This window comes from Bombina bombina, chromosome 5, assembly GCF_027579735.1.
Source record: "Bombina bombina isolate aBomBom1 chromosome 5, aBomBom1.pri, whole genome shotgun sequence".
NCBI classification, from domain to species: Eukaryota; Metazoa; Chordata; class Amphibia; order Anura; family Bombinatoridae; genus Bombina; species Bombina bombina.
The window spans coordinates 302448218-302462482 of NC_069503.1; the positions used below are offsets into that span (position 1 = coordinate 302448218).

Here is a 14265-nt window from a genome sequence, read left to right on the forward strand (position 1 = left end):
ACACCCTAACATGAACCCCGAGTCTAAACACCCCTAGTCTTACACTTATTAACCCCTAATCTGCCACCCCCGACATCGCCGACACCTACATTATAATTATTAACCCCTAATCTGCCGCTCCGGACACCGCCCCCACCTACATTATGAACCCCTAATCTGCTGCCCCCAACATCGCCAACACCTACATTATATTTATTAACCCCTAATCTACCGCCCCCAATGTCGCCGCCACCTACCTACACTTATTAACCCCTAATCTGCTGCCCCCAATGTCGCCGCCACTATAATAAACATATTAACCCCTAAACCACCGCACTCCCACGTCACAAACATTAGTTAAATATTATTAACCCCTAATCTGCTGGCCCTAACATCGCCGCCACCTACCTACATTTATTAACCCCTAATCTGCCGCCCCCAATGTCGCCGCCACTATATTAAAGTTATTAACCCCTAAACCTAAGTCTAACCCTAAACCTAACACCCCCCTAATTTAAATATAATTTAAATAAATCTAAATAAATATTAATATCATAAACTAAATTATTCCTATTTAAAACTAAATACTTACCTGAAAATAAACCCTAAGATAGCTACAATATAACTAATAGTTTAGGGGTTAATAGGTAGTTTATGGGGGTTAGTGTACTTTTTAGCACTTTAGTTATGAGTCTTATGTTATGGCGTTGTGCCATAAAACTCATAACTACTGACTTTTAAATGCGTTAGGACTCTTGACAGGGTAGGGTATACTGCTCACTTTTTTGCCTCCCAGGACAGACTCGTAATATCAGCTCTATGAAAAAAGACTTTACGAAGTTTACGTAAGTCGTTTTGCGGTAAGGCCAAAGAAGTGTGCGGTACACCTAAACCTTCAAGACTCGTAATACCAGCGGGTGTAAAAAAGCAGCATTAGGACCTCTTAACGCTGCTTTTTTACCCTAACGCACAACTCGTAATCTAGCCATAAATTATTATCATTTTATTTATTTAACCCAGGGACATCAGTTTTTAAAAAAAATAATCTATAGTACATTTTAAAATCTCCTCACTGAAAATTTAAGAGAAAAAAAACTCATGTCCCTCTATTTAAGAAATAACCTGAAGAGGAAGTAGGTTTTAAAATGTATTTTAATTGAAGAAATGTGGAATCACTTGTGCATAAACAATAATTTCCAGTTATTTTCAGTATCAGTTACAGCTTTAAAGGGGCTTAAAAGGACAGAAAAAAGAGTTGTAATTTGTTAGAGCATTTTTTTATTTCTCTACCGCTTGCATATAAAGTGGTTAAACACATAGTAAAAGTCAGCTATATTGCAGCAATGCACTACTGGGATCTAACTGAACACATGAGCAATGACAACAGACATGTGTGTGTGTGTGTGTGTGTGTATATATATATATATATATATATACACATATTCAGCATTCGCTTATGAAACAAATCAACTGTTCCTGAGCATATCTAGATATGCTTTTCAACAAAAGATATCGAGAGTGTGAAGTGAAATTCATAATAGAAGTGAAATGTCTCTTAAAATGTTATGCTCTTTCTAAACCATGGGCATTTAATTTTGGCTTTCATGTCCGTTTAATTTGAGGTTTTTCATACCAAAAATATTTTTTACATTTTATTGCTACACTTTCATAGACATAACAGGGAATTATTCGGCTAGATTTAGAGTTTTGTCGGTAAAGACCCGCGTAGCTAACACTACTTTTTTTCCCCCGCACCTTTTAAACAACGCTGGTATTTAGAGTTGTCTGAGGGGCTGCGTTAGGCTCCAAAAAGGGAGCGTAGAGCATAATTTACCGCCACTTCAACTCTCAATACCAGCGTTGCTTACGGTAGCGGCTAGCTGGAAAAACGTGCTTGTTTCACGATTCCCCTATAGGAAACAATGGGGCAGTTTGAGCTGAAAAAAAACCTAACACCTGCAAAAAAGCAGCGTTAAGCTCCTAACGCAGCCCCATTGTTTCCTATGGGGAAACAGTTTCTAAGTCTGCACCTAACACCCTAACATGAACCCCGAGTCTAAGCACCCCTAATCTTACACTTATTAACCCCTAATCTGTTGCCCCCACTATCGCTGATACCTGCATTACACAATTAACCCCTAATCTGCCGCTCCGTACATCGCCGACCCCTAAATTATATTTATTAACCCCTAATCTGCCCCCCCAATGTCGCCGCCACCTACCTACACTTATTAACCCCTAATCTGCCGACCGGAGCTCGCCGCTACTCTAATAAATGTATTAACCCCTAAACCGCCTCACTCCCGCCTCAAAAACGCTATAATAAATAGTATTAACCCCTAATCTGCCCTCCCTAACATCGCCAACACCTAACTTCAAGTATTAACCCCTAATCTGCCGACCGTACCTAGCCGCTACTCTAATAAATGTATTAACCCCTAAAGCTAAGTCTAACCCTAACCCTAACACCCCCCTAAGTTAAATATAATTTTATTCTAACTAAATAAATTAACTCTTATTAAATAAAGTATTCCTATTTAAAGCTAAATACTTACCCGTAAAATAAACCCTAAACTAGCTACAATATAACGAATAATTATATTGTAGCTATTTTAGGGTTTATATTTATTTTACTGGCAACTTTGTATTTATTTTAACTAGGTACAATAGCTATTAAATAGTTAGTAACTATTTAATAGCTACCTAGTTAAAATAAGTACAAAATTACCTGTAAAATAAATCCTAACCTAAGTTACAATTAAACCTAACACTACACTATCAATAAATAAATTAAATCAATTAACTACAAGTACCTACAATTAAATAAACTAAACTAAATTACAAAAAAAAACACACTAAATTACAAAAAATAAAAAAAGTTTACAAGAATTTTAAGCTAATTACACCTACTCTAAGCCCCTAATAAAATAACAAAGCCCCCCAAAATAAAAAAATTCCCTACCCTAATCTAAATTTAAAAAGTTAACAGCTCTATTACCTTACCAGCCCTTAAAAGGGCTTTTTGCGGGGCATGCCCCAAAGAAATCAGCTCTTTTGCCTGTAAAAAAAAACACAATACCACCCCCCAACATTACAACCCACCACCCACATACCCCTACTCTAACCCAAACCCCCCTTAAATAAACCTAACACTACCCCCCCTGAAGATCTCCCTACCTTGAGTCGTCTTCACCCAGCCGAGCACCGATGGACCAAAAGAAGACATCCGGAGCAGCAGAAGTCTTCATCCTATCCGGGCAGAAGAGGACATCCGGACCGGTAGACATCTTCATCCAAGCGGCATCTTCTATCTTCATCCATCCGGAGCGGAGCGGAGCCATCTTCTTCCAGCCGACGCAGATCCATCCTCTTCTACCAATGCCTACTCGCCGAATGAAGGTTCCTTTAAATGACGTCATCCAAGATGGCGTCCCTCGACTTCCGATTGGCTCGCATTCTATTGGCTGTTCCGATCAGCCAATAGAATGCAAGCTCAATCTGATTGGCTGATTGGATCAGCCAATCCGATTGAACTTGAATCTGATTGGCTGATTCAATCAGCCAATCAGATTTTTCCTACCTTAATTCCGATTGGCTGATAGAATCCTATCAGCCAATCGGAATTCGAGGGACGCCATCTTGGATGACGTCATTTAAAGGAACCTTCATTGGGCGAGTAGGCGTCGGTAGAAGAGGATGGATCCGCGTTGGCTGGATGAAGATGGCTCCGCTCTGGATGGATGAAGATAGAAGATGCCGCTTGGATGAAGATGTCTACCGGTCCGGATGTCCTCTTCTGCCCGGATAGGATGAAGACTTCTGCCGCTCCGGATGTCTTCTTTTGGTCCATCGGTGCTCGGCTGGGTGAAGACGACTCAAGGTAGGGAGATCTTCAGGGGGGTAGTGTTAGGTTTTTTTGAGGGGGGTTTGGTTTAGAGTAGGGGTATGTGGGTGGTGGGTTGTAATGTTGGGGGGTGGTATTGTGTTTTTTTTACAGGACAAAAGAGCTGATTTCTTTGGGGCATGCCCCGCAAAAAGCCCTTTTAAGGGCTGGTAAGGTAATAGAGCTGTTAACTTTTTTAATTTAGATTAGGGTAGGGAATTTTTTTATTTTGGGGGGCTTTGTTATTTTATTAGGGGGCTTAGAGTAGGTGTAATTAGCTTAAAATTCTTGTAAACTTTTTTTATTTTTTGTAATTTAGTGGGGGTTTTTTTTGTAATTTAGTTTAGTTTATTTAATTGTAGGTACTTGTAGTTAATTGATTTAATTTATTTATTGATAGTGTAGTGTTAAGTTTAATTGTAACTTAGGTTAGGATTTATTTTACAGGTAATTTTGTAATTATTTTAACTAGGTAGCTATTAAATAGTAAATAACTATTTAATAGCTATTGTACCTAGTTAAAATAAATACAAAGTTGCCTGTAAAATAAATATAAACCCTAAAATAGCTACAATATAATTATTCGTTATATTGTAGCTAGTTTAGGGTTTATTTTACAGGTAAGTATTTAGCTTTAAATAGGAATACTTTATTTAATAAGAGTTAATTTATTTCGTTAGAATAAAATTATATTTAATTTAGGGGGGTGTTAGGGTTAGGGTTAGACTTAGCTTTAGGGGTTAATACATTTATTAGAGTAGCGGCGAGGTCCGGTCGGCAGATTAGGGGTTAATACTTGAAGTTAGGTGTCGGCGATGTTATTGAGGGCAGATTATTGGTTAATACTATTTATTATAGGGTTTTTGAGATGGGAGTGCGGCGGTTTAGGGGTTAATACATTTATTAGGGGTTAATAAGTGTAGTTAGGTAGCGGCAACATTGGGGGGGGCAGATTAGGGGTTAATAAATATTATGTAGGTGTCAGCGATGTTAGGGGCAGCATATTAGGGGTACATAGGTATAATGTAGTTGGCGGCGGTGTGCGGTCGGCAGATTAGGGGTTTTAAAAAATCTATTATAGTGGCGGCGATGTGTGGGGACCTCGGTTTAGGGGTACATAGGTAGTTTATGGGTGTTAGTGTACTTTAGAGCACAGTAGTTAAGAGCTTTATAAACCGGCGTTAGCCCAGAAAGCTCTTAGCTACTGACTTTTTTCTGCGGCTGGAGTCTTGTCAGTAGAGGGTCTACCGCTCACTTCAGCCAAGACTTTAAATACCAGCGTTAGGAAGATCCCATTGAAAAGATAGGATACGCAATTGGCGTAAGGGGATCTGCAGTATGGAAAAGTCGCGGCTTGGAAGTGAGCGTTAGACCCTTTCCTGACTGACTCTAAATACCAGCGGGCGGTAAAAAGCAGCTTTAGGAGCCCTTAACGCTGCTTTTGACGGCTAACGCAGAACTCTAAATCTAAGCAATTGTGTTTAAATGAATAGGTAAAAACTGAAATGTACTGTAAGAGCCGTGCACTAGTATTCAAGCTCAGAGAGCTGGTAGGGGTGTGTATTGAGACTGGGAAGACTTAATTTGTGTCATACAAGCCACTGCTGACTTTTTGAGTCTTTCAATACTGGTGCACGGGCTCTCACAGCATATGTGCGTATGCCTCTTAAAAACAGTAATACATTTCACTATAAGCATTTTTGCTAATGGAAATATATTGCACAAATGCTTCTATTTAAAATTTAAATGCACCCATGCACATTTCAATTTTGACCTTTCTATCCCTTTAATGTTACTTTAAGGTATGTGAAGAGAACATTTTTGAAAATGACTTTTTATGCATTTTTTATGAAAATATAAAAATATTTTTTTTTCAGTACCCAGAGCTAATTGTTGCATCCTATAATAATAATGAAGATGCCCCCCATGAACCTGATGGTGTGACGTTAGTCTGGAACATGAAGTTCAAGAAATCAACCCCAGAATATATATTCCACTGTCAGGTAGGATGATATTTATCAGAATTAGGTTTTTTTTCCCCACTGTTTCTGAATAAATTCAACTGTAACAACTATCAGGCCTTCAAAACAAATAAGGAATCCCAAAATAATACTTCAGTTGCTTGTAATCTCTTATTGCACTGTGAAAATGTTCCCTCACAGGGATCCATGTACTAGGGGTCGGGCGGACATGATTCACTACCGCAAATCATGTCCGCTGGACTTCGCTGCTTATGCAATGCTGCCCCCTGATTGCTGGCGACCAATCGGCTACTAGATGGGGCTGTCAATCATCCTGATCGGATTTGAGAACACACTGGTTTGTATGTATTTTTATTTCTATGAAAAGATATGATAATTATTTCAAAATATCTCAGAAGCAAACATTCCTGGAAAAAGTAACTTCAGTCACAAATTAGCAATGCAGTCTAAAGACTTTTTTTCTTTTCATCATTTTGTGAGAGAGTTCCTAGAGGAATATGCTGTGGGTGCCTTGACAACGGAAGGCCTGCGGATTACCACTTTTTCCGAGCCTCAGTCTGCCCACTCATGTACTGCATAAATAGTTTCCAGTCATCTTATATGAATCTTTATATTCTTGTTTTCTAATAAAACACTCCTTTCCACAGTGAGGAACTGATTTTCTGAATTGGTTAAATCGTATTACTCATATAAAGGAATTAATGATAATGAAAAGTTGAAATACATCTTACAGCTCATTTAGTTATAACATGCATAGTTTTTCACCATATGGAACCAACAATATATTCAGCACTTAATCATTTTCAGTAAGATTTCTGCCTAGCTCAGTCTCTAGTGTAGCGACCACCCACCCAGAAGTACCTAGTATGTGCACTCTTTTAATCATTAATCTAAATTTATAGGTTTAGTAAATGTTAACTTGAATATTATAGACCCCGTTTATTAATGGTGGCTGGACAAGGTTTGCTACGATTAACCTGTTCACCTGGACTTGCTGTGCAATGCCACTGCCTGATAGCGCGCAGCCAATCACAATTGAGATGATTTCACTCCACCATATTTTAAATATCCGGTATTTTTAAAGTCCTCTAAGTGTCAGCTAAATGTAAATGACTTTCTAGGCCTTATAGGCCTGTATGCATTACAAATATGGCTAAAAAATAAGTAAAACTGTGCATTATCTATTTTATGTGTTACAAGCAACCATGGGGTTGTTTATGTTGGGAAATACAACAGCATGTACTGTACCACATGTATGAACAACATTAAGACTTTAGATGGCGCTGTTCAGTTTTGATTACTAATTGTTTTTATCTGTAAACTTGTTCATTCACTGACACTAAGGAAGTTGTGTTATTTTCCTTTTTTCGCTGCAAAAAGGCTGGTCACCTGAAAAAGAACTGCTCAATCTTGAAAGTTGAGCAGTGAAGGTTAGAGCCACCCACAAGAGAAAGAGCTAAGGCAGCCGCAAAAGGAAACTGGAGCTGCATCATGAAGCGGTAGCTTTAAAGTGACTCAGAATAGTACACCACATGGATGGTGCATTGACTGAGGGAAAACTAGTCACATGACAATTGATGAGACATTCTTCACAGAAATTGATTTCAATGCAAAAGACAAAGTCTTCCTAGCAAATGTGAAAAGTATTACAGCGGAAGGTAACTGTCAAGGGTTCCTGAATTGCATCACACCATTAGGAGGTAAGCAAAGCATCCTAGTAAAGAATTTTCTTTACGTCCCAAGTTAAAAGGATGCCTCCTATCCGTGAAAACTCTTGCTAAAAATTGATTCACAGTCCAGTTCCAAGGCAATGAATGTACGATTTGAAACAGGAATCAAATCCTAGCAAAAGGAAGGTTGAATGAACACCTCACAATCACAAACTCATTACTGAAAGGGAGCAAGCCAAAACAACCATTCATACTCCACACAACAAATGTATCCACCTGTGGCAAAGACAATTAGGGCATTGAAACCGAGAAGCCATAAAGGACCTTGCAAAGGGAGGTTTATCAGAAGACATGATAATATTGCCTTGCCACATGCTCATGAAGTGCACATGTTTTATCAAAGCAAAGGCCACATGTACCCCACTTCCACAAGCCAGTCAAAGAAAAACCACTCACCCCATGGAACTCATACACAGTGACGTGTGGACCAATGAAAACCCCCACACCTGGCAGGGACAGATATTTACTGACCTTCATAGACGATTATTCCAGGTACACAACAACATATCTAATGAAGCACAAAAGCGAGACATCAGAGAAACTTCAAGAATTTATAGCTATATTCAGCAACAAATTTCAAAGGAAACCAGGAATAATACGTACCGACAATGGAGTGGAATATATGAGTAAGGAAGTGGAGTCATACCTAAAGAAACAAGGCATTGTACACCAAACAACTGTACCATACACTCCTGAACAAAATGGTGTTGCAGAAAGGTAAAATCGCACCCTCATAGAAATGGCTAGATGCATGCTTTCAGATGCCAATTTACCCAACCAGTACTGGGGTGAAGCAATAATGACTGCAACATATCTACAGAACAGGCTACCATTAAAAACTATTGAAAGTACCCCATATGAAATGTGGAATGGATCAAAACCTAGTATGGGGCATATTAGAGTGTTTTGATTTAAAGCATACGCCCATGTTCCAAGTGAAAAAATGCTCCAAATTAGAGAACACAGCCATAGAAGGCATTCTGGTGGGCTACAGTGAACAAAGTAAGTGCTATAGAATCCTTCATCCAAAGACCAACGAGATCACAATAAGGCACAGTGTTTATTTTGATGAAAGCCAAACATTAGAAAAAATGTCCCTCAAAAACCATGAAAAGAAATTATCCACTGGACCAGCAAGAGATGCTGATTAAAGTGAAGCTGTGCAGGAATCAGAACAAGAAGTGGAGCTTACAATAGAAAAATTAGCTGCTCACAAACCAGTAGAACCCACTGAACAACTAGAAATCAGAAAATCGTCTCGGGTGACGAAAGGGATACCACCCCGCAAGCTGTCATACATCGCTAAAACACATGGAACACTCAAACCAACATCCTGGGAAAATATACGAAAATTGCCAAAAAGGGAAGCCAATCAATGTAGAAAGGCAGCCGAAGAAGAAATAAAATCACTTCAGGAAAATAAAACCTGGACACTCACTGAGCTACCCCCGGTCGCAAAACTATAGGAAGCAAATGGGTTTTTAAAGTAAAATATGATGCAGAAGTAAATATCCACAGATACAAGGCAAGATTAGTTGCAAAGGGATAGTTATAGAAATTTGGAGAAGATTATGATGAAACGTTCGCTCTAGTTGTAAAGCACTCCACCATTAGAGCGCTCCTTAGCATTGCAGCTGGAAAGGGAATGCAAGTGAGGCACCTGGATGTCAAAACTGCTTTCCTATACCGAGACATCAAGGAGGATCTTTACATGGAACAGCCACCTGGATTTGAGAAGGGCCAGAACCTTGTATGTAAACTTCAAAAGAGCATCTATGGACTAAAGCAAGCTGCAAGAATGTGGAATGAAAAAGTGAATGAAGTACTCGTGAAAGAAGGATTCTCAAGAATCAAAGCAGATCCATGTTTATATTCAAGGCATTAAGAAAACAAATGAATATACATTCTAATTTATGTTGATGACATCATAACTTGTTTTGAACAAGAAGGGGATTACGACCGAATAGTTCATATATTGAAACAGAATTTTGAGATTAAAGAACTAGGGAACATCACTCATTATTTAGGAATTCAAATAGAGAGGGAAGAGGATGACAGCTATCTTCTTAACCAAGATGCAAAAGAAGTGTAAACACCTTTGGAACCAGATTACCTTAAAAACAACGGAATAGAAAACTTATTACCCAATAATGACAATTACCGCAGGACAATTGGAAAATTGTTATACATTGCCACCGTGACATTTCCGCAGCAGTGAGTACACTCTGTAGAAAAGTTGCAACACCATGTCAACGTGACTGGAACGCGGTAATAAGGGTTATACAGTACCTAAAAAGAACAATTCAGATGAAGCTGTGACTGCCAGCAAAATCAAACCCAAAACTAATTGGATATGTTGATGCTGATTGGGCCAGAGATACCACTGACTGCAAGTCTACAAGTGGTTACATCTTCCAGTATGGAGAAGGAACAATAAGTTGGTCTAGTTGAAAACATGTGACTGTAGCACTCTCATCAACTGAAGCAGAATATATAGCAGCAGCATGTCAAGAAGCAATAAGGATTCGTCAACTTCTACTAGATATTGGAATGGATGTGTCTAAACCCATACCAATCCTTGAAGACAACCAAGTGTGTATAAAGTTGACACAATCAGAAAGAGTCAATCCTCAAAGAAAGCACAGCACAGCTCAGGGACATGCAAGAACAAGGCATTATTGACATTCAATATTGCCCATCGGAAGAGATGACTGCAGACGCACTCACTAAACCGTTGCTAAAGGAATGTCATTGTTTTCTTCAAAAGAAGCTGAATTTTGTTTGATTCTGTACATGCTGTTGAGAAGGGGTGTTGGGAAATACAACAGCATGTACTGTACCACATGTATGAACAACATTAAGACTGTAGATGGCGCTGTTCAGTTTAGATTACTAATTGTTTATATCTGTGAACGTGTTCATTCACGAACAGGAAGGAAGTTGTGTTCTTTTTCTCTATTGTTTCTCCTCTCTGTGTGCTGACTACTGTTTTACAAGTGATTTGTATGTTCTAAATGCTGCTGTTGCATCTGTATAAGTAAAGCCTTATGCAGTATTCCTAAAAGCTTCCAGTGTCTTTTAAAACATAACCAACAGTTGAATCATTGCTGTGTGTGCTCCTGGCCGTTAAGGGGGTCAGATCTAGGGTTGCCACCCATCCCTTAAAATACAGAACACTTATAAGTTACACATGCTGCAAGGTGTGCAGGGAGGAATATGAACAGTGCTATCCAGAAACACAATACATGTTCCTCCCTGCACACCCTGCAGCATGTGTAACTCATAAGTGTCCAGGAAAACATGGCTGAGGTGGCAACCTTACACATGCTGTTAGTAGGTCACATTCTGTTAGTAGGTCAGATGCTGTTAGTAGGTCAGATGCTGTTAGTGGGTCAAATGCTGTTAGTGGGTCACATGTTGTTAGTGGGTCACATGTTGTTAGTGGGTCACATACTGTTAGTGGGTCACATGCTGCTAGTGGGTCACATGCTGCTAGTGGGTCACATGCTGCTAGTGGGTCACATGTTGTTAGTGGGTCACATGCTTAGGTTTGCCACCCATCCCTTAAAATACAGAACACTTATAAGTTACACATGCTGCAGGGTGTACAGGGAGGAATATGAATAGTGCTGTCCAGAAACACAATACATGTTCCTCCCTGAACACCCTGCAGAATGTGTAACTTATAAGTGTCCAGGAAAACATGGCTGAGGTGGCAACCCTAGTCAAATAACTACTGCGTATCTATGTTACATGCAACCAAGAGGATACATTTATTGCTCAGTTGTGAAAAATATATGTGGTGGGAACAAGGGTGGGCATAAGGTTGAGCTTTTGTGGGACATTGTATGACCCTCACCTACCACCCATGTCCAGTCACCTATAGGTCACCTGGCATTTTTATGAAGCACAGCTGGCAACCCTACTCCTGGAATATCCACTGCTCCATGATATTACAAACAATGGTTGGACAAGATGTGATTGAAACGAAATTGAGTGATCTATTTGAACGCATGGAGAGTCTTAAAATAAAAGAACAAAGAATAAAAATGGACAGATGGATTTTAAATAAATATTGTTTGCTTGATATGATTCCAAGAGGCATGCGCATACAGAAATATCCATCATTTGAGACAGATGACAAAGCGTTCATAACAGAATTGAATAGTGTTCTAACTGAATGTGGACTGAGACTTATGGCATTTATTATTGAATATAAAGAGACTCAATTGACTGTCCTGAGGGAACAAATATTGAAATTGCAAAGTGAAATGAACTCATATAAAGAATGTCTAGAATATGCACCTATGGATACCATACTCCATGAGATAGTCAAAGGAGCAAAGAAAGAAATTATTCAAATTAAGCATTCTAAGTATTTGCGAGACGCTAATGACTACTCTAATAACCAGGTATATATATGGCGTAGGAAAAATAGGAGACATAGAGGAAATACTTATGAGAATGGTAAGGGCTCTAGTAACAACAATAATAAGAAAGGGAAACAAAATAAGTCAGGAAAAGACTTCAATAACAATAAGCATAATAAAAATAAAAATCAAACAAAAAGTAAAAAAGTCACATTTAGTGACACTGATTTTGATAAAACTGATGAAGATAGTGCACATTCAGGACAGGAAACAGAACTGTCAGGTGATGAAATAGAAGCCATGCAGATAACACAGGGATCTAGTGCTATTGGGGCTAGTAACCTAGGCACACCATTACATAAAGAGGGATCAGGAATGACACCCCTGGGAGCACGCCCTAAACAGAAATCTATAGTTTCTGCTTTCAATAGTAAAGCTGCAGAAATAGAGGAAAAACTGTTTTTTCACTTGGCCGCACAACAACGGAAAGGAGGGGGCCTTTTAAAGAAAAATACAGCAGAGAAGGGCCCCACTCAGGGAGGGGTAAGACAAAGCAGATATTTATTAAGGGACACAAAGAATACAAAAACATAATAAATAAGAACGAAGAGTCATTAGAAGGAGATCATACAGTTATTAACATATCTACATATACTGAAATTAAGGTCCTTAGTTATGGTTTAAGTTTTTGCCCTTCCAATAATTTTAATATGTTCCGCACAATTCTTGACCTTAATAAATTTGTAAGGGGCCTTACCCTGAGAAAACACTTTAGGGTCAGGGATAATAGTTTACTCCATTCCCATTAAAGAGAGGTTAAATCCAGTAGGACATGAGGACATCATGAGTTTTGATGATATTAAAACAATAACTTTGCTAGAAAATTTAGAACAAGAGAGTATGAGAAAGGGAACTGAAGAGGGCTGTAGTAGCCATACTGGATACAAATGTAAATCAAAGTTCTACCCATTACAGACTAGGGGTACATCCCTTGAACTTTTCCACTAAAGGGTGGTGGAGGTTTGGAAAAACTTAAAAATGAACATGTACAAAATTAATTGAATCTTTCCTATAAAGAAAGGGAAGCACTGACACACTTACAGAACAATAAAGATTTGGTTATTAAAAGATCCGACAAGGGAGTAAGTGTAGTGGTGTGTGACAGGGATTGGTATGTGGCAGAGGCAAAACGACAAATTTTGGATACTAACACCTATATACACTTAAGTAGAAATCCAGGTTATACCTTTAAAAATAAATTATCTCATATCCTAGATATAGGTTTGGAGAATATCTATATTGACAAAAATACTTTTGATTACCTACTTGTTGAACATCCCCGTACACCCATTTTTTTACCATCTTCCCAAGACACATAAGGGTTTCGACAATATAAAAGCTCGACCGATAGTGTCAGGTAATGGCTCTCTTTTGGAGCCATTGGGTGAGTGGCTAGATGATATTCTGCAGCCAATTGTGAGCAAACTTCCCAGCTATATTAGAGACACTACTGATGTGATCAATACTATGGAGAAATTTGAATAGAGAAATGAACACAGCTGGCTGACAGTTGATGTAGTGTCATTATATTCCACCATCCCACATCAGTTTGGGTTGAAGGCAATCAAATACTTCCTAGAGGAAAGAACACATTTTGTAGAAGGAATGATTGAATATATTCTAGAGGTAACACAGTTCCTATTGGAACACAATTTTTTCATGTTTGAAGGAGAATATTATCTCCAGAGACTAGGCACAGCGATGGGGGCTCGGTTTGGCCCATCATACACCAACCTATTTTTAGGTTGGTGGGAAAGAGCCATTGTCTATGGAGATGATAATCCCTATAGGAACAAGATCAGTTTATATAAGAGATTTATTGACGATCTGGTCTTTATATGGGATGGTGATGAACATGATGCTGAACTTTTTGTCAAGTATTTACATAGATTGGGTAACATCTCTTTTACATCTGAATGGAACAAGAGAGAGATCAATTTCCTTGATATAAACCTTAAAGGGAATAAAAAAAACCCTCAAAAAGTGGATACTCTCCTATATTGTAAGCCTAACTCTGGCAACTCCATTCTACATGCAACAAGTAATCACCCCAAACATGTATTTGGTGGAATAGTCAAAGGTCAACTTATGAGAGTGAAAAGGAATTGCTTAAGTGGTAACACCTATGATAAGGAGAGTACCCACCTGAAAGAGAGATTGTCCGCCAGAGGTTATCAGAGTAGAGTTATTAATAGAGCAGAAAGAGAAGTAATCAATATGGATAGGAAGTCCCTTTTAAAAGGAAGAGAGACTAAAGAGAC

The 14265-nt window shown here is 38.7% G+C and overlaps 1 protein-coding gene across 1 annotated transcript in view; it reads left to right on the forward strand.

Moving 5' to 3' along the window:
• LOC128661461 (cytoplasmic dynein 1 intermediate chain 1-like) overlaps nucleotides 1–14265 on the forward strand; it is a 711349-nt gene that overhangs the window by 487019 nt on the left and 210065 nt on the right. Inside the window, exon 9 of the mRNA XM_053715712.1 lies at nucleotides 5740–5865. Within this exon, the coding sequence (XP_053571687.1) occupies nucleotides 5740–5865 (126 nt within the window). The remainder of the gene's footprint in view (nucleotides 1–5739; nucleotides 5866–14265) is intronic.